This window comes from Gobius niger (assembly GCF_951799975.1).
Source record: "Gobius niger genome assembly, chromosome: 3".
Taxonomy (NCBI): domain Eukaryota; kingdom Metazoa; phylum Chordata; class Actinopteri; order Gobiiformes; family Gobiidae; genus Gobius; species Gobius niger.
Window position 1 is genome coordinate 35,555,651 of NC_136854.1, and position 22,110 is coordinate 35,577,760.

Consider the following 22,110-nt stretch of genomic DNA (forward strand, 5'->3'; position numbering starts at 1 on the left):
TCTAGGCACTAAATTAGATACAACCGCCGGTGTCTTGACAGAAGTTTCAAACTAACTTGGATTTTTGTTTTATTGCAAAATGCAGTTGTTGTTTTGTTTAATTAACGTTTTTATACTTGAGTTGCTCCCGGTGCTGTATTTAAATGGAGAAAAAAAAAATGGTGTTAATTCTGTCTGAGCCATCAACTTCTATCTTACATTTGATTGAAATTCCAATCTACAGTATTTCAATATTTCTCCTTGAGAGTTTACTAGGAAAGCAAGCTTCTTCTGCTTGGTTTTTGTTAATGGGACTAGATTGAAGTTGTTTTACTCGTGGCTGCCACCTCAGGTCTCAAGTGTAACTGCAGTCTCTATGTTATGCTCGTGCATGATGGTGAGATAGTTACCAACTTTTTGAGTGACAGTGCAGGATTTTAGCAGCAGTGGTGGTGAATAGGTCTGGGCTCAATCTACACATTAGGACATTGTTGAAGCATGTGCCGTATTTTCCGGGCTATAAGTCGCACTTTTGTTTATAGTTAGGCAGGGGGAGCGTCTTATCCTCCAGAGCGACTACTATGTGAATTTTTTTAATTTATTTTTATTGAAATATATAATTTCACATGCCGCTAGAGGGCACTGCAGGCTAATCGACCAGCAGAAAGAGTTTGGAGTGAGCGAGAAAGCGGAGGCTTCTCTTACCACAATGAAGAAAAGAAAAAATACTAATCACGGGCCAAAGCTCGATGGCCACAGCTAGAGGAACGAGCTCGCAAATGAGAGCTTGAAAAACGTGCTGCCGGGAGAGGCTTGTTAACATTCTAGCTACGCCTCCGTGCCCAGGTCGTTGGCAAGGCGATTGTTCAGAAGTCACACCGAGGATGAAGACTTTTTAATGGATTTAGTGATTTGGAGTGAGTTTGGTATGTTCTTTATGCTATAGTTATCTGAACTGTTTATGTGACGTTAACATACCTGGAAAACCTATTTAGTTTGTTGTTTAAGCTTCATGTAGCTAACCATCAATGTCTTACGTTAGCATACCGTACGCCTATTCAGCCTGTTGTTGTTTTTTTCTTCATTAGCCATTTTTTGGTCGGTGCATCTTATACTCCAGAGCGACTTATAGTCCAGAAAATACGGTACATAATTGTAACATTTTTAAATTCCGCCTAGTCCCTTTAAGTTGGCTGAAGTCATTATGTAAGTAAATGTTTGCCAATCCAGGATGACAAAGTTTACTTACACTAACTCAAGCCACATCATTTGATTCTTTCACACTGACTGAATATTCATTGACAACATTTGGATGCCGAGTTTTCACATCTCATCTTTTTCATTGATCGTATGTCCCTTTCGATAACAATTGAATATTTATTGATCGTGCCAGATCTTGTTCCTCTGATGCCAATTTAGCAGTCTTCCAATGTTAAGCAATGTGTCATGTAACATAATGGTTTCATCAGCACAATGTCATGACTGTGACTGTAATGTGATCTGTATCATGGTATCAACACCGCATGAGCCGCTTCAGGAGCCAACAGCGTCTGTTGTTGTTTTGGAGAATTACTAGTTGTGCATTACATAATAGAAATAGAAATGTCATCCCTGTCGCTCTTGAATTTCCTTTGGGACCAATTACTTGTGCTACGTGACATATCTTACATTTTAATCAACAATGTTAGGTTAACTATAAGAAATGTGTAATAATTATGCCTAAATTGGGACACTGCAGTTTGTCAAGCAAAGAAAATCCTATTACTCCTGTAGATGTAAAGAGTAGGGCCTGACCGATCGAAAAGCTCAACCAAGATTTGTAAATGGTTTATTAAACAACACAGAGTAGGACTGTGACAATATATCGGCTTTCCGATATATAGCGATATTTTGCGGGACAATACGATATCGATATTATTATTCCGATAAATACTTTTGATGATGTCATGCATATTAATGAGGCAGCAGTGCTCCACTGATTTCAGTCAACAGAGGCCAATAACCATCAAGAATTCAGTCGGGACAGCAGGGGGCAGCACTACAGTTTTAAGCACTTGGACCAAACTGACACACAAATAAATTACTTTTAATGATAGTTTTATAAAATAAATTTGGGGTTGATGTATTCTCTTTTAAATAGGACTGTGGTTTCTTGTTTATTTAGATGTAAATGATGTCACTGACTGATCTATAGTTCCATTTTCAGTGTGTAAGACAGGGAACATTTATAGACACATAAAAAAAGGGGTGCAACGCCCATGAAAAGAGATGTAAATGATGAATAAAGTGTAGTATGTTTAAATAAAGGCTATCATGTTTTTTTTTTTATCGTGATGTATTGTAGGTTATTTTTGTGCAATAAATTGATTATTGCAGTATCGGTGTATCGTGAGATTATCGTATGCCATGTATCGCGTATCATATAGAATCGTGAGGTACCCAGAGGTTACTAGCCCTAATAAAGAGCATTCCTCCCCAATACAATCTCTATCCTTTCACAAAAGCCTAAAAAAAAAAAAAAAAGATATTCTACACATACAGTATGGCATTACACTTCTGTCCTCAGCAAGTTCCTATTACTTTATGTAAATGTGTGGGGCAGATACTTGCTTGAGTCGACACTATCCAACACTCCAGGGTTTGATCTGTTCCCCTTATCTAAGAGGTTTGACTTAACATATCTCCCAGCTAATGAAGGCACATGCCACAAATGAGAGATTAACTTCCTGATCCTGGGAGCGGTGATCGATAAAACACATTACAGACGCATTAACTGACAGACCTGCAATCCGCTTTCATCTTTAGTCCAAAAAAAAAGAAAAAAAGCAGCCGTCCACTTGCTCTATAATCAACGCTCACCATATCGGACCGAGAAGTTTCCACAATTTCTCCATTTACCCCAAAAAGATTTACTCCAAAGCCACATCCGGTCGCTCAGTGGGATATTTACGAGGATTTGGATCAATAGTGGCCGCCCCAGCTTTACTATATGGCAGTAGCTGGACCTGTGGCCCCTCGTCCTTACGCGCATGTTGTTTATGGACGTATTGGTTGGATGTCCATAACTCTTCCACTGGGTTAATGGTTTTCTCAGTGGCTCCTATTGGGCTGAGTGCAAAGAGAATATCATTGGGAGGTTTTCGCTACGGCCCAGCTGCTTCCCGCATGCTAAACGTCAATGCGGCTTTAATGGGCTCGGAATGATCGGGCAGATGAGGGCAGTCCTTAAAGGCAGTAATAACGTCGTAATGAACTGGTGCCGGCTATTGACATGCATGTGTTTACAGAGACACGTTAGATCGATGCCGTTGAACGGATGCGGAGAGGATGTAGTTTACATGATTCCTGACAGTGTTTTTACCAGAGCTAAGCATCTGTGTCCCAATTGACAGATTTTCTTCACAGCTCATTTCAGCCTTTAAGTGTTTTCTCATGTGAAAAAAAGCAACGCTCCCGATGGTAACGTTAGATTTAATTTGAGGATAATGCAATAACATTGGTACAGAATTTCAGTTGTGTTCATTACAATTGCCGATAAAGAATCTCACGTATTAAATACAGGACTATTTTGGCTTTTGGAAAGAGGACGTGTCACAAATGCAGATATACAAGTTTTGTTGAAAAAACACAATTCAGAACTCATTTTGCAAAGTCTAAAACAAACTCCAAAAACAGACAAGACGGCTAAAGTGAGGGCAACTAACAAAAGAAGAGACTTGTGCGGTAAAATCAGAGCTGTGAGTAAATCGGTTATAAAGTACGTCAGAGAGCAGCTCACATTCAGAGAGACTTTAGTGCATCAGGAAATGCTTTTTCAAACCTGAAGTCATATTACTGCTGCTAAAATTCTGTTATTTCACAAACCATGAAATGACATTTTTTGCATTTATTCAGTATTTTGACTTTTGTTGTGAGTTTTAATTGTAAATAATTGGGTCAACAAACCTACCTAACTAAAAACCAACAACTTATCGACAAATAAAAGCACTTTTAACATTCTTAAGTTAAAGGTACCCTGCGTAACATTTTGGACTATACTGATGCAGCAAAACAAAAAACTTATCCTAATGACCAGCTCAACACAGAAAGTGCTATTACTGCAGTGGGTAATAAAAGAGTTGATTTGGATGAAAAACTAAAGTGATTAAATCTCAAATTCCACTGCCTTTCGTCACATCTCCATGGAGACGAGCTGGAGACGTACCCACTCCCCGTAAAGTTTACAGTCATATCTTAGGAGAGGTGAGCAAAACATTTATGAGGTATTTTTCAATGATGAAAATATCTGTCATAAAATTAATGCTTGTATTTCAATTTTATATATTGGGTAAAATTCTACGCGGTGTGGCTTTAAGGAACGTATTTCACATGAGCCCTGATGAGTCAATACAGCTTCCAATAGAACTTTCGCCCTCAGCCTGAAGAGCAGCTGATTTTTCTAGAAGAAGATTTCTACCTTGTCCTGCAACAATCTTCCAAAAAAATCTGGAAACACAGTATGAAGGGCAAAACTGATTTCACTTTATTACAGGAAATACAAAACAAACAAAGAGGTATTACATTGCACTGAAACAGTACAAAGCATATACACAGTACCGTTGAACTTAGAATATAACCCAAATTATAGAATAGCCTTGAATCTGGAATATATTCATCTTTTCACTAGAGTTCATTGTAATCCACGTCTGAAGGATCCAATCCTTTATCAGACAATCTACTCAAAACAAAACATGAGCTCAATGTATTTTACAGAAGGACACTCACTGCAATACAGACAGTTATGCATTAAAAAGCGCTTGATAACCAGGTCCAGATTCAAACAAGATTTTCTTGCTGCTTGGTATTTTTGGTGGGGTTTTGGACACTATTTCTTCAGGGTCACGATTCCATACAATCAAATTCACTTCATCTAAGCACTTTTCCCATGGATCTTTTTGTTGTGTTTTATTGTTGTAATTGCGTGCTGCTTTAGTCACATTTTTCAAAATCACCATTTCTTCTTTATCCAGTATCAGATCAGCGATTTCTGTGTTACGTCGGCAAACAAGGGTACAACAGCATGAGCTAATTGTTAAAATGACTGCTATCCCTGCAAGTACAGCCAAGGCACAGATCTAAAATAAATAAATAAATAATTACAACGTAAAATGCAAAAAGGACGTCAAAGAGTTCCCATACTCACTCTTGACTTGTTCTTCAATGCAGCTAACGCGGTTTCTTCCTCTGGTGTCATTGGTTTCCCTTTATTACACGCAATTTGGATTTGAAAGTCAGATCCATTGTTGCAGCAGCAGACCCACCAGTCTCCATCTACCATCACGGATACAATCCACATCAAACTGACGGAATAAGCACGGACGACGTGGGCCACCCCCGTGCAGAATGAGAGGTAACAGCAAGCCTTTCTTAAATAAGTGCAGCACTCAGTGGGACATTTAGTCGTAGTTTGGCCACTACCAGGTGACTGCTCAGGCGTAGCTTGGCTGCTACCAGGTGACTGCTCAGATGTAGTTTGGCCGTTACCATGACGAGGGTTAGACAACCAATCACAAAAGCTTCTCCAGCATTGTTCTCCAAGTGAAGGTCCTGTGTAGCTCAAGTCACAGCACATGCAGGGGCACGTCCTTAAGCATTTGAAGCAGGCTCTGTGACACACTTTATCAATCCAAAGCAGCAGAAAACCGATCAATAACCAAGGAAGGATGAGAAACAAAAAGCAGAAGCGTTGTTGATTTGGAGCTTGGCAACTGCAGACAGAATTGTTGCTGTAAAGTAGTTGAAAGGAGAAAACAAAGATTGTTGTTGTATAAATGTCAATATTTTGAATCATCTTTTGCGAAAGGCCTTTAAATGCTTCCTTCATAGAGGCCATCTCTGCAGTCAGGCTGAGAAGTGAGCGCCTCTTCCTTATTACGGTCCTAGATAAACCAAACAATCACACCAACCCATAACAGGGCGTGATAAGGACATGAAGCGATGTCAGTAGAGTCAAACTAACAGCATCTGCAGATCATTTATGGTCAAAATTGAATTCTTGCATATTAAAATTCTTTGGGGAATGGGATCATATGACAACAACATTATAAATAAAATTTATTATTATTATTACAACTGAGTCTCTGATGTCATTAGATTTGTTATAACAGGTCACTCATGATAAATGTATAGAGGTGATGAAAACTAGAAATCTGTCAACTATGAACAAGCTGCAGGAAGCCTTTTCAGTGAACATTAATGTCTGCCAATACAACACAGTGTATTAAAAAAAAACTTGCGCCATTGTTTTCGAAATCTGTCTGTTCAAAAACAGTTCGAGAGCATATCTTAAACTACGATCTGTCCTCTCTTGGCTGCTGCTTTCATTCCTCACAGTCAGTGGCGTAGCAAGTTAAGCCGTTTTGTGCTCTGCAAGGGGGCAAGGAGCGTGATAGACAGTGTCAGGAGCCAGTCAATGCACAGAAAAGGCTTCCATATTTCAACCAGCCCAGCATTGCCGCATCGGTCATAGTATTTTTTAGAAAAAATATAACTCTTTGGCGCCAGGCTTTTAAGCTGTGCTAGGGAGGTCTTAGTGGATAATATACACAGCAATTCTTGAGGTGAATGAGAAAAGTTGCCCGTTTAATCTTGTTGAAGGCAAGCATACAGGATTATGTGTCTTTGCATTAAATTACATAATAATGTATGCTTACTGGCAAGTGCTTCACCAAATCAAATCTCGGAAAAACATCTGAAAGCATCCTTCATGTAAAGCAGACTGTTGTAGATGACAGACCATCTGGACAGATGGGAGTTTGTCACCAACAGCAGACTGAGAAACTGCTGGACAAATTTATAGTCTGATATGAGCCAAGAGATAAAATGAATAAAAAACACAGCGACAATGACAAGTTATGTGTACTTAAAGGGACTGTACCCTATTTTTCTCATAGTAGAGTGAAATTAATTTGCACAGATTTGTGTATACAAAAGAGCCCACTGTGCACAAACATGCCCTGTTAGCTCGTTCATGTTGTTAGCACTATGTGACGATACAGAGTAGATTTGCTTCAGATTCTTCATCCCCATGAAGAGGAGCTTTTATCACGTGGTTCTACACTTAGAACGACATCATGGTAAATGCTCAAGAACTTCCACAACGATACAATCCAGAATTTAACAGCAGCAATATCGGAATAAACAACAGCAACTATTTTACAGTTTCATCACTAACCCTCTGTGACAAGTGTTTTAAACCCTTCTGGAACCGAGCGATAAGACCGTAAACTTCCATTAGTCAAGTCCAAAAACAAATTGCATCATCTCCATCTCTCCACAGAATGCCTTCACTCCTCTGCGCCGCCTGGGTGGGCCATTTGCTGCAGGAACAACTCTCAACATTAATCAGCCTCTGCTCGTGCTCAACTGTGTGATACATAATGCAATACAGAGAGTGTCCAGCAGGTGGTCTAGAGGCAGCGGGACTCCAATAAGGAAGACCAAAGGAGGAGAGAGAACCCTGCAAAGAGTAATGGTATAGAGCAGCCGCAACACGTCCAGCGACTAAAGGACGCTACACCGGTTTAAAAGTCAATTCGACAAGAGGAGAATGTCACTTTTTATCTTCGCAAGTCGTGGACATCAAGACCGGGAATCCCGAAAAACTATTTTACAAAGCGCGTAGCAAAACTACACAAGGCAGGGTGAAACGTGGAGACGAAATAAGAGGGAATGAGAAAGAGAGAGGCGAGCGAGAGGGAGGAAGAGAGAGAGGCTTGAAAGAGAATAGCAGAGTCGAGGGTAGGAGGAGGCATGTGGAGAAGCGGCACTCAAAGAGAAAGCAGAGTAGAAGGTACGCATCTTCATCCCTCGCAGCGTCTGGGGAGGAAAAAAAGGCGCTTTGAAACAAGGGCCGGAGCTGAATCCAGTCTGGACGCCTTTGTTACAGAGGAAAAAGTGCGTACAATAAACAGCAGGCAGCAGCGGCGTTCAAATGGATGTCTCAAGGATTAGTCAGAGATAAGGATGAGGACAATATCACATCCAAACACACGAGCTTAAAGCAACACAGCATGGGAAAAAAGTTCAGAAATTCTATCAATTGTAATTTGTGGCCTCTGCGCTCAGATTGTAGGATGGGGAATGGGGGAGTTGTTAGCCATGTCTTGTTGAAATCAAGCAATATTTAAACAGTACATAGCAGAAGACATGCAGTTGGAGATAATCATTTCCAGCATGTTAAAAGTTTTACGTACGATGTAAACAGTTCACAGTGTTTACAAATGTAGCCGTTTTAGTCTTGAAGAACAACATGCGGCCGCGGCTCGAGAGGCAGAGGAGGAATGAAGCGCGATTTGAAGTTGCTGAACATTAAAACTGTATTTTCAGCACATGTTGGCACTTAATATTGGGGAGGAAAACAACAGGTCTTGAGAAGGGCACTTAAAGGGCACAGGGCACCTGAGCTCTATCTGTGCACGTCCCTGCTGTTCGAGCTAAACTATAGAGCAGGGGTGGGCAAGTTTGCGTTGAGGTGGGCCGATTTTCATCATCACCAAAACACCAAGGGCCGAACCTCAACATTGCAGCCCAAAGGAAAGAACTTTTTTTCTGCAAATGCCAAAGTTTTACATCAGTGGCTCCCAAGTCGGGACCCAACGTTATCCTCGGATGACAGGCCCAAATAACCCAAATAAAGCCTATATTTGTCATATATACAAAATATTGTGTTTTCCCACACAAGTTTTTATTAAACAAGCAGTAGATATGCGTTTAAATCTGAAATTCCATGCAGTTTCAGAGGGAAAATATTGAAAAAAGTTTCCTCTACTCTCGCGACCCAGCGAAAAAGGTTCTGCGACCCACTTTTGGGTCCTGTTGAGAATCACTGTTTTATGCTACATACTGTAGGACCAAGTAGGATATTCTGCCAGGGCACTTTTAAAATACTGACACTACTTCTTGCATTCTTAGTGTACTGTAAAAGGAATTTGATCTCTTATTTGCATAATAATGTTTCTCAAAACAATCTTGAGGGCCAGAGGTTCTGTGCTGGAGGGCCGGATTTGGCCCGCGGGCCTGACGTTGCCTACCCCTGCTGTAGAGCAATATCTACAGACTAAAACATGGCACAGACTCTTAAAACAGCATAATATTGTAATACTGTATATGCTTGGTGAATACACGCAAGGAGGATACAGACATGGAATTTCAGCTCCAAAAGCGTTTCTTTGTATTGGCCACAAAACCCCGTCCTTTTCAAACCCTGGTGTCAGACGGCGAAGATGACTGAGACTTTTCATCTCTGCAGTGATAGATATATCAGTGTAAAATCAAATCAAATCAAATCAGACTCCTATACTGCAGTTGCTATATGTCTGTAAAGAAGCAACCTTCAATGATCCTGTCATGTTCCGTACCCATGATGAATAGTATGCAGTGGTTCTCAATTGTTGTGATAGTTTTTGTGATGAATGATCAATGCAGAAGAGATAGTTGAAGGCCACTGGTTAACATAAAATAAAAGAATACTTCCGATTGCAGAAACGTGCATTTCCAGTTTCTCTAAACCATATTTATTACTCTAAAGCAATTGTGAAACACCAAAGGACTGCTGGTCTATAGGACATGATTTCTGGTCTGAAAGAGAAAATGCAGCTGGCTGGACACAGGGGAGCTTCTGCAGAAAATCACTTTGATGCTCTGACAGAAATGAAGACGAGGAAAGGTCGGACAACCAGAGACACGTTCAAGACAAAAATAGAAAGAAAGAGCAGCAGTTGTTATGTCCTGTTAATGTAGGTATGGATTTAGACAAAGTCACAACATAGATTTGAGAGAGGCTGGCTGTGAAAGGTTTTTCAACACGGCCAAGCAATAAGACGGTATATGGATTGGTTTCTAAGCGTGGTGTTTAAAAGAATCATCTATTCTAAAGAAATTACCCGAATAAAGTGGAAGAAAGTAATTTCTACTTTCATTTATGTGTCCATTGTCCATTAATTTCCTGTCATTATACATTATTACATGTAATCACTTGCTATAAAAGATAAGGTGATCATTTTATTTCTATGACATCTTAAATAAATATTTGTGAGGAAAATGGTGACGCACATGACATTGAATAAAGATATTCTAAGCGGAGTGCACAAATTAACATCGTTGATATTACACAGCACGAGACAAAGGAAATAAAAAGATTTGTGTTATTCAACGCTGTATTTGTCAGGCAAGAATCTGGTCCCTGTTTTACATATCGGCTGCCAAACTGAGAATCTGCTAAAATCGCACAATAAACAAGTTCTTTTAAAACTGCTCTTCAGCTTGGGGCCTCTAAATGTTTGTTTACCATTTCCCCAAGGCTTTCTAAAGGGCGCATTTGGCAAAGCAAGAAAAAAACACTCCCATCTACCTGTTATTCTTTTCCTGTCTGTTTATAACTCTGTCTAAATACAAGAATTGTTTGACCTGAATATGGATTATAAAACATACATCCAGAATATAATTGTAATTGCACGACTTGGGAGAGAAATAAGGTATTCTCCTAAATTGTGTAGCCCTAGTGGCATTCATCTCACTGCTAGTTGCCAGCAGGGGTCAAATTAAGCATTACATGCACTTGTTTCCGCCCCAAGCCTGTATATGAGAATGTTATATCGATATTCAAAAATGTTCGAGATTGTATAGAAATCAGTTGTCAATGATTAGAAGCCTCTGCGGTATTTTTACTTGCAATCCATCAATGCAACAAGTAAAACATGTTAAATTAATCTTAAGACGCCATTGACCACTCGCCATCCTTCTCCAATGACAACAACACCACAATTCGTATCCATCAACAACTGCACGTCTCACGCCATACATGTCAACCATGGAGTCCCTCAAGGCTCGGTGCTTGGTCCCCTTCTGTTTATCCTGTACATGCTTCCCCTTGGACTCATCATTCACAATCAGGGACTACTTACGCAGATGACACACCAGATCAATCACTCCTGCCACAGTATCCGTCAACACAAACTGCCTTTATGCAATAAAATCCTGGATGAACACCAACTTCCTTAAACTCAACTGTAATAAATCAGAAATTATTGTCACCGGTCCCAAATTACTCCTCCCCTCTTCTCAAGAGTTCACTCTCTCCGTCAATGGCCATACAGTTACCACCTCTCCCCAGATCTGAAAGCTTGGTTTCATCCTTGGCCCCACACCCACATTTAAGCCCCACATCCGTCAGATCACCAAAACTGCCTTTTTCCACCTAAATTGCTCCTACAGTGCCACCGCCCCTCCCGTCGCCTCTGCTCTGCCGTCTTAAACCTTCTTGGCGGCACGGTAGCGCAGCGGTTAGTGCTCTCGCTTCACAGCTAGAAGGTCGGGGTTCGATTCCCACGTAGGTTTCCTCCGGGTACTCCAGTTTCCCCTACCATTAAAAACATGCACAATAGGCCAGGATGAATGATGTGTGTGAGTGATTGTATGGTGGTGGCCAGACGTGGCGCAGACGTGTGTAGTCGCGAACGCGCTTCTGACAGTCTCCCCCAGGGGAACTGAAGCTACAAACGTAGTTTACCACCACCGAGTATGGAGTGAATGTAAAATTGTCTCATGTAAAGCGCTTTGTGACCATGTCTGTGAAAGGCGCAATATAAATAAAGATCTTCTTCTTCTTCTCAAACCCATCACCAAATCAACACACCAAACCTTGGGGGACCGAGCCTTTGCCATCGCTGCCCCCACCCTCTGGAACTCACTGATCATCCACATCAGAAACCTCCTACAAAACTCACTTGTTTCAGCTCACCTACAACCTACAATACCCCTCCCATCTTTGTTTGTCTCTTTCATTTGTAAAGCGTCTTTGAGTTCCTTGAAAAGCACTATATAAGTATTATTATTTGTATTTTAATTAAGATTTTTCCACAGATAAACGGAGAAGATGAGCTTCGTGCTTTTCTTACAAGCGCCTTGAAACTCTGCACTCCTGAAGGCTTGGTGAGATTGCTACAAGAACGAGTCTGAAAATGTTGAGTGGCCATCATTGCCCTTGCTACCGGCTTCAGTGGAGAGGCTGCTGTGGTTACAGAGGACAATACGAGTCGAGAGCCTGTGGGAAAATTCACCGTTTGCTCACAGCTAATGTCCAAGGAGAAGAGCCGCCGCGGGCCAGAATACAATAACTGTTGAAAAGTACATAATCAACCTAGTTTTGTGTTAAAAATACTCAAAGCAGATGCAACAATCGTGGGCGTTTTAGTGGCAGGGGGCAAACATTAAAATTTACTCCACATAACGAGAAAGAGATCATACTGAACTTGTGCTTTAAATCTAAAACTGAATGCATTTCATGGAATAAAACACCTCAATAGCAGAAGCAGCAATAATAGATGCTCGACATTAGCATGACCATGGAAACTGAAGAGGCACTCATCTCATACAAATGCGTTTCAGTGTGAGCGATGCTTGCTTATATCGGCTGATGCAGGTTTTGAAGGGGTTTGGCTCATTATCAGGAACAGAGCAGTGCTACAGTGTGAACCCACTCACCCGAGGCTGCCAGTTCTCATACTGCTTCTGCAGGTTGGCCCCGATCATCTCCAAGGCCTTCTGTGGACTCATCGACAGCGGGTCTAGAGGAAAGCAAAGCACAGCACAACCTTGTAGTTAAACAGGCAACAACTGACGCAATTTTTCACCGAGATCTTGTATTGATGATGGGAGAGTGTGACCGCTCTGCACAAAGCCGACTCCAGCACATCCCAAAGCTTCTCAATGGGGTTAAATGAACCACTCTTTCATAATGTGAGCCCCAAGAATCCTGGCATTGTCTTCTTGGAACATGCCCCATCTCATTCTTTGAGCTAGACCCGACCAACTTCAGCAAACCCAGATCATAACATTTGGTTAAATCCAGGTGGTGACTTTTTGGGGGGGTTCATGTAACTGCATGTAAAAGTCTTGACTTTTCTTTTTACTAACGTAGCTAGACTGGATAAAATTCTGTGTTTTTTTTGCCCAATGTTCAACCAATTTTTCCCAATCGTTTCCTATTTTTGCCCATTTTTTTCCTGTTTTCCCCATTTTCTTCCGTTATGTTTTTACATTTCTATGACTATTATTTTCACCATTTCCCCCAATTTTTTCCATTTTTTTCCTATTTTTGTCCCATTTGTTTTAACAAATGTTTTCATTAATTTTGCCACAATTATTACCCAAATGATTCCCAATTTTTAACACATTTCTTGACATTGGAGATGAACCCAATATTGTAAATTTGCAGATCTTCCACACATTATTGTTCTGTTTTATGGTTCTTGAGAAATATTTTAGAATAGTTATCGGAAAAAGTATTTTTCAGTAACAAAAACAAAGCATTGTAAATAAAACATGGTTTCAGATCCATAGTTTTGTGATCTATGCATTGCCCCCACAGTCAGAATATGTGCATTCAACATTTCCGATGAACATTTTACCAAAGTACAAGCATCCTCTCATTTTGAAATCGTGATGGCGGCTGATCAATACGGCTTGAAGAAATGGAAAGTATAGATGAAAACAGATCGCATTGCGCTCATTAGACAGAGAGGAAGTATTGACAAACGTAGTGGGGACATCATATCCTTCAGTCAGAGAAATAAACCACTGCAGAGATGATAAATGCACTCAGAGCAATATCAACAACAGACTCAGGCGGAGCCAATCAGATTATAATATAGATTTAGGGGGGTTTAATTTTGGAGAAAGAATATGATATGTTGACTGAATACTTTTATTGCCTTTACAATTAAATTATCGTAATGAAGTTGGCAACAAGTGAGCGGCTGGTACAGAAGATAACCGTGATTATTGCACTAAAGGCTGTTTATAATGTCTGCCATGATAAGGTGGAATATTAGTTTCATTACATGCAGTTAAACTCATTTCGCCATAAACTATTATTATACAGCGTGAACATGCGTAGGCTCTCAGTCACCCAGGATGTTTCCACCAGAGTGAGAGTTTTCAAAGACCATATCGAGTTCTCTAATGTCAAAAAATGGGGAAGAAATGGGGAAGGCAGGAATTGAAAACTGAAGGGGGGGTCAAAAGTAGTGAAAATTGGTGGAAAATGTGGAGAAAAAATATTTAAAAATAGGGAATAGAGGGGAAAACATTGAAAATGGGGGAAAATTGGAGAAGGGTTTGTTTGCAGCAGATAGATCGGCACATGATCAGTGGACCTCCACTTTTTCACAGGAAATGACGTCACCTCTGCAGGCCAACGCTGTCTTAAACTAAACTAAACCTCTAAACTAACCCAAATCCTAACCATAAAGGGACTACACGGAGTTTAAAAAGTATTGTATGTATCTTCCTCCCCCTATATGTTCCAGCAATGTCCTAATGTGTAGAATGAGCTCAGACCTATTCACCACAACTACCTCTAAAATCCTGCACGGTCACTCAAAAAGTTGTTAATTTGGCACTAACATAGAACTTGCAGTTACGCGTAAGGCCTGAGGTGGCAGTAGTGAGTATAAAAATGACTAACTTGCATCTAGTCCCTTTAAGGTAGGCACTTGTAAGTTTACTTGCTTAAAATATGGAAAGTGTTTTTGCTTTTTTGAGCGACAAAGCAATGAAAGTTCAGATGTAAGTTAAGATGTTTGCAGCAAATGATTGGCCTTTTTCTGATGGTTTGCAAAAAAAAATACAGGGATATTTATTATTGCCAACATCGTCCGGCCTTAATGGACATCACTGTGAATTGTAGGGATGCACAGATACCACTTTTTCTAAAACCGATACGAGTACGAGTATTTTGATTTAAGTACTCGCCGATACGGTTTCGAGTACAAGGCATTTTCTTCAACATTCTTACTTTTTTCACAGCAGATTGGTTTGTAGTTAGTTAATTTACTCATGTACATTTCCTTAAGTAAAGTAGGCTACACATTTAAGAGCAGTTCTATTACAATTGCGCTGATGCCATTTATTTTGGCATTTTGATGCCAAAGTTGTTTTTATTCAGGTGCAAACTTTTTTACAACACAATAATATTTTAGAAAAGTTTCAGTCTGGGTTCAGGTCGCGGCACAGTACTGAGTCTGCTCTTTTAAAGGTGCAAAATGACATTCTGCTTTCTCTGGACTCTAAGAAGCCTGTCTTGCTGGTCATGTTGGATCTGACAGCAGCTTTTGATACTGTCGACCATTCTGTCCTCATCACTCGCCTCAGTGACATCGGTCTGCGGGGGACTGTGCTGCAGTGGTTTCACTCATATGTGACTGACAGAAGCTTCATGGTCATGATGAATGATCTGACATCCTCCACTGTCCCTCTGACCACTGGTGTACCTCAAGGCTCCATCCTTGGTCCACTGTTATTTTCACTGTATATGCTGCCACTGAGCGCTGTCATTTTAAAACACAACTTGTCGTTTCATTTTTATGCGGACGATATACAGGTCTATCTGCCCATCTTGCCAAACAGCACAGCAGCGCTACAGTCCATCCACAATGCCCTGGCTGACATCAAGGAATGGCTCACACAGAACTTTTTACATCTTAATGAGAGTAAAAGTGAGTGCATTCTGTTTGAACACAAATTTATGGACTCTGTGTTGGACCTGGGAAGCCTTGCCCCTTTCTCTCAAACAGTGGTTAGAAATTTAGGGGTTCAGTTCGACGACCAACTGAAATTTGACAAACAGATGGACACTGTTGTTCGGTCAAGCTTTTTTCAGCTCCGTCTCCTGGCCAAGGTTAAACCTTTCCTCGGTCAGGATGACTTAGAGAAGGCTATGCACGCTTTTATTAGCTCCCGTATTGACTATTGCAATGCACTTTATGTGGGTGTGAACAAGTGCACTTTAAACCGGCTGCAACTGGTGCAAAACGCTGCAGCTCGGCTGCTCACAAACACTCGCCGGTGCAGTCACATCACTCCAGTGCTGCACTCCTTACACTGGCTCCCAGTACATGCGAGGGTTAATTTTAAACTCTTAATGTTTGTTTTTAAATCACTGTATGGACTTGCACCTTCTTATTTATGTGACCTGCTTGTTGCACATCAGCCTAGTAGAGCGCTGCGGTCTGCAGGACAACACCTGCTGGAGGTCCCCAGGACTAAAAGTAAGCAGTGGGGTGATCGTTCCTCCTCAGTGGCTGGTCCGAGGCTCTGGAACTCTCTGCCTGTTGAGTTACGAGCCATCACTGACCTGACACTGTTTAAAGCGAGGCTGAAAACTTACTTGTTTAAAGCTTAATTTGGATTTTCTGAGGACTTTTAGTCGCTGGGTTAGTTTTTTCAGATGAATAAACGCCTGGGCATAAAACGGCGTCAGAATGGCTAAAACTGCTCGCCGCGAGTTAGCAACGTTAGCCTGTACGTTGTAAACACTGCAGACTCCACGCTGCAGCACTAACAACATAAAGCTCTGGTTAAATCCAGCACAGACTCTGATATAGAGAGCGCAGTCTGTAATAAAGTCAGCTCTATGTGGATTATTGCATTTCCATTAAAGAATTCTCCAGTTTGTTGCTATCTTCTCTCCTCAGCTGAGAGGTGCGCCTCGTAGGTGCGCTGGCCGCCCGTCAAATTGTATCAGTTTCTGGTATCGGGACCTCATGAATGAGTACGAGTATGAGCACAAGCAAGTGGTATCGGCCCGATACCCGAAAATGGTATCGGTGCATCCCTAGTGAATTGAATCGAACCATCACCGTCTTCTCCATAAATTCCTTCAACGCGCATCTTTCTAAAAGCAAAGTCAGCTACGTCTTTATTCTTAAAAAGCACACCTCCTATTGACAGCATCCCCAAAAAAAAGCTCCGCTGGCTTTTAGAAACTTTTACAAATGTGCTGCCACTTTAATGTCCTCTCTAAAAGTTGAAGTGTCTCTGGGGAGTGGGACCTGAACAAAACAAAACCGTTCTGCTCATTGAGACGCTTTTGTTCTGGAGGGTGCGCGTTGCTTTGTCCCATCATGACAGAGACCCTGCACTGAGCTCCCAAGAGAAAATGGGGCAAAAATATCTCTCTAAAAAAAGAGAAAGCATTAGTGAGTAACACAAAGCTGAACAGACCTTCAAACTATTAAAGCTTTCTGTACTAGATGACTAAGCCTTGCATCTGTTCTATCTATAACTGAAAGGCTTTGTGTACCATTTATAAAGTAAAAACTACTCAGTAACTCGAAAGTGGACAAGGATGGTGCGCCAAAGTTAATATGTTTGCAGCTTTGAGTGATATACGTCTATCTGTTCTATGTTCAGGCAGTTGACACAAAAGTATGTGCCTGAGCTTCAGCGGAAACAAAAGCATGGTTCATATTTAGTTAAACTTGTAAATATTGTTTTGTCTTCATATCTTACCGATCCAGCACTCCAGTCGGGCGCAGGGCGAGGTCTTGACCACATCGGGAGGGTCCACGCCGACGTTTAGACACAACACCAGGGCCACGCTCACGGTCTTCATCTGAAACACAAGACACAGAAACACGGGTTAATAAAGGGAACTATAGTAGTGCTGAAGAATAAGCCGAATGCCCATCTCGGGTCGCCCGTTACATCATGGGTAACGGAATTTCCTTTGGCTACCAAACAATATTGATAGTTAGTGTACTGTTATCGCTACGTGTTGATACAGTGTGTATGTGAACGCAGGTCAACAGCAAGCCAAACTCGTTTTTCCATGAGCCAGGAACTGAGCGTCTTGCTCCTTTAATACAGCTTTACAAGGTTTTGTTGAACTCGTTGAAAAACCCGAGTGAAACTGAAATAAACAGAATAAAACTAGCATTATCTTCAATGCAAAACCATGAGCAAATAAATACACCACAAAATGGCTAATGCCAGAAACTAGAAAACTTGAAAGCTAGCATAGCTGATGCCAATTAGCATTTTTTCGCGATCTTTTTATATGCTAATTAGATCGTTTGCACAGTACTCTCAGCATTTCTGAAGTTCACTAAACAACTCAAACTTACAGCCATTGCTTTCGAAGGTGTGAATAAAGATGAAGAACACAGGATCAAGTTTGGGCATGGACAGACAGGAGGTTTTTTAGCACCACATTATACTCGTCTGGCTATTGCTTCTGCCACCCATAGCGCATTGCATCTACTGCCTGAGCCTTCAAAATAAAGTGCAGCTAAACCAATGCTGACTACTATGTAGAAATTATCTTTTTAACCAAATTACTATTTTTAGCATGAATTACAACAGATGAATTACAACATATTTATTCTTAAATTATTAAGCAGCATTTTTAACCATTTTTTAAAGAAGCACTTTTACATTGGGCAGAACAGTTAGCGTAAAGTTGATGATTTAAAGCGGGGGTTTTTTCGTCGCCGTGGAGCTCGTTACAACATGAGCTTAATTACTATTTTTACAACCAGGGCTGCAAACGGAGATAAACAGAAACTGAAAGAAGTGAACGGCCGTTCATAAGAAGAGATGCTTCAAAAGTGACGTTCAGTCCTTGTTCTCATAGTTGTTGGAATAACTATGTGAAAGTCCAGGGTCTGAAACTGTGGCCTCAAGTCGCCGACATTCATTACATTTAAACTGGAATGAGAAATAAAAATGTAGAATCCTTTTTTTGTCAATAAGGAAGTGTACAGTAAACAAAATCTTTTTTTTTTATTTAAACTCATTTTTGTATCGTTACACAATAGCAATGTGTCGTTACAATAAAAAAACATATTTTTTTCATGTTTTCCAAAAAACAGTGGAAAAATGAAAAATGAGTAGGGCAATTATGCTATGTGGATAACACCCTCTAAATTTACTTTATGTGTACTTTTATTTTTACGAGTGATCTGATGGTACAACATAGCTAATCGATCGCTAATTTGACATTCGGAAATGTACCCACTATGTTTAACATCAACACCGTTTTGAAACTTTTCCCTGTGATTTCAAGACAAATTTAAAGAGACGGTGTCAGTGTCGTAATGATCTCAGGTCCTGTCGTCCCCTGTTCGCTATGGTCCGCTATGGTCCACTATGGTCCGATATGGTCCGATATGGTCCGATATGGTCCACTTTGGTCCACTAGGGTCCACTATGGTCCGCTAGGGTCCACTATGGTCCGCTAAGGTCTGCTCTGGTTCGCTCTTGCCTACGGAGCCGCCGTCCTGACTTTTCCCTCGCTTTCAAGCTACTGATGACATAAATATTTGCGAGAAATGTCATTTGAGACGTATAGTCTTTAAACCAACGCCCGTAAGCCTTAGGGTTCACGGTTACGGCTCAATACACTTCAGTGTTCACGCTCCGCTGCCTGAACTCGCTCACACATTTCAATGGCGGAGTGGTTTGTTTGGGCCGAAATTAGGAGCCTGATTGACCCACGCATGCGCAGTCGAGATGGGCATTCGGCTCATAGAGTCCTAGCAGGTAATGACTATGAACGGAGCAGCGGTGACGTGTGCGGCCGGTCCGAACACGTGCTGAGCTGAACAGGTGTCCTACGGAGAAGTCACACTCGCATTAAAGTGAGAATATCAAACCCCATGTGTCTGTGACAAAGAGGGAGGAGAAAGACCCTATAGGAGGTGTTCACTTTCAAATGAGACACATCGATGAGCTTCAACAGAGCCATTACAAACGATCCAGCATTAATCATTCTCTTTTTAGCATTTGGAAACACAGAATTAATATCAGGAGGCGCCAGAGTGGAAATTAATTGTTTGCACGAGCACCAACAAATGTATTGGTTTGCACTACATGGTTTCCGTGGTAACACAAGAGAGATTCTCATTATAAGAAGAGCTAAGTGTAGTTAAATAACAATCCTTTTAATCTTAGAGAGATAAATCCTCCTAATTAAATAAAACCTGTGCCTTATTTTCTTCTTTTCCTTTTGATAAAGTCATTATCCAATTGTTTCATCAAGTAAAATGTATAGTTAAAGAAGAGTGATTGAAATCTGCCAGTGGTCAGGTGCTAAATAACAGGTTTTAATGCTTTTGATAATATGACTTATTTGCATGGATAACATCTGCTGTAATACAATTATCATTTTTGTTTCAGTGAAGTAGCGATTTTAATAAAGAAATGTTGGACAAGAAAGTAAATTTCATATGTATATATAAAATATATATATATACCAAGGTTTTTTTTAATCATATCCTTTAACACGATGAGCTAACACAATGTACCACTGGAGCGACAGTTGCTAGACATTCGCCTCTGCACGTAAACGTAGGTATTCCATTAAAAAAAACAGCATTCACAACATTAACAACATGTGGGACTAAAAAAATAACTTTTTGAGTGAAAGTTCAGGCTTTTAGGGGAAGCTTTGTTGAATAAGTCTGGGCTCATTCTACACATTAAGACATTAGGACACATAATTTTAACATTTTTTAATTCAGAAACGTAATTAAGAAACTTTTTCGATAAATTAATATTAATGAGCCTAACTGTAGCCTCATAAAAACAGCTACACCTTACAAGCTTCTGTCACAAGTATTATTTATTCACTCCACACTCTGTGGTGGTAAGTTACTATTGTAGCCACAGCCGCCCTGGGGCAGACTGTCCATTTACCACATGGCTATAATGTGTTGTATCGTGATCTCTAATTATATTAGTGCCCTCTGCTGGACAAGTGTGGAATTCTTTCCTTTGTTTATTTAAGCTGCCCCCTAGTGGCTGGAATGAGCATTCTGGTTATTTATTTAAAAAAAATCATAACTCTGCAAAGGAATGGGCTCTTTTTATTGACATACTTCTTGTGCACTACAAGTGAGGGCCGGATTGAATCAGGCCGGAAGTGGCCCGCGGGCCGCCTGTTGTGAAACCAAACTTTTGAGCCGTAGTGTTTATATGCTCTTTAAGGCTGCAGCCACATGAAATACTGCTCCAACCTCAGCAATGCAGGTTTAAAGTGCATCTGACACATTAGGCACGATTTTTGTTAAAACATAGGTACACAATTATATTTAAGAATTCACTTCCTTATTGGACACAGGAAGTGACATAGATAGAGGCAAACAATTTTAAACTGCCCTGCCGTGCCAACCATGTTATGCCAAAGGGAAATGAGTCAAACTGTTATGGAACTTTACCTGTATCTATGTCACTTCCTATCAGTAGCATAAAAAATAAAGAAATAAAAAGCTTCATTAAATTGCTCCTTCACTTAAATAAAATGATAATTATTACTTACAACAGATGTTATCCGTCTAAATGAGTCATATTTTCAAAGCCCTTTCACCCCGAGCTGTCCTGTTTAAGAAAAACCTTCGGGCCAAATATCTTTAAAAACGAAAAAACAAAAGCAGAAAGTGTTGCCTTTGATTAAGATGCTTTGGGGGCATTTTGAAAGCGGTACACCAAAATTATGTTATGTTCAATTATGTTCAAGAAGCAAGACATAGAACAACTTTTATTTTTGTTATCTGACCATTACGGTTCCTAGAGGTGTGGACAAATCAATGCAAAGGCTTTCTTGTGACAAGGTACAGTATGTGTCACGTGAATTGCATGAAACGCGACCTGACACGTCCAAGATGGAATATTCTTCCATAAATATTAATGACATGCTTTATTGACAGTGTCGTGAGTCCGGGAGCCATCGGATTACATCCACAGAGCAGCACACGAGTCAATAGAGCGGCTGATGCTGACCTTTAGCAGGTGATGCCGCGCGCCTGTGTGTGAGGAGGAGTGGATCTATGGAGGTCACGTTGCCTGTAAACCGGGTTATGCGCCTTGGCTGGGGATAAGTTGGCTTACCGAGGAGCACCGTTCAGCAGGTAATTAATGCAGCCGGAGCCTTCCTGCTGACCGGAAAAAGGTCAGTGTGCCAGTGGGACGCAGCGGGGCAGGGAATTGACGCATGTGAGTGTATCCGGGAGCATAACGCGTCGCATGTGTCAGTTCAATTCGAGCAACTCATCCAGTGGCCTTTCGCCGCAGGTTCCTGACCCGCGAAGAGCACTCATGCTCAACTTTGCTGCCTGATTACACTGAGATTTAAGGTAATTACTCAATCCTCAATAGCTAAAGTGAACGGGCGGGCTCTCAAATAAACCAATGATAGCATCTTCCTGCCAAATCCACATGTGCCAAGACCTGCTACTGACACAAGTTTCCATCCTGATTACACTATGATTTACGGTAATAACAACTCTTATTCAAAGTCAAGGGACAGCTCCA

The 22,110-nt window shown here is 40.8% G+C and overlaps 1 protein-coding gene across 5 annotated transcripts in view; it reads right to left on the reverse strand.

Annotated features, from left to right (window-relative positions):
• Positions 1-22,110, reverse strand: part of rptor (regulatory associated protein of MTOR, complex 1) — a 298,884-nt gene that overhangs the window by 256,377 nt on the left and 20,397 nt on the right. For all 5 annotated transcript variants that reach the window (XM_079553276.1, XM_079553279.1, XM_079553277.1 and 2 more), the window contains exons 3-4: positions 17,311-17,413; positions 12,502-12,584 (exon numbers count right to left, since the gene is read on the reverse strand). In XM_079553276.1, the coding sequence (XP_079409402.1) occupies positions 12,502-12,584; positions 17,311-17,413 (186 nt within the window). The remainder of the gene's footprint in view (positions 1-12,501; positions 12,585-17,310; positions 17,414-22,110) is intronic.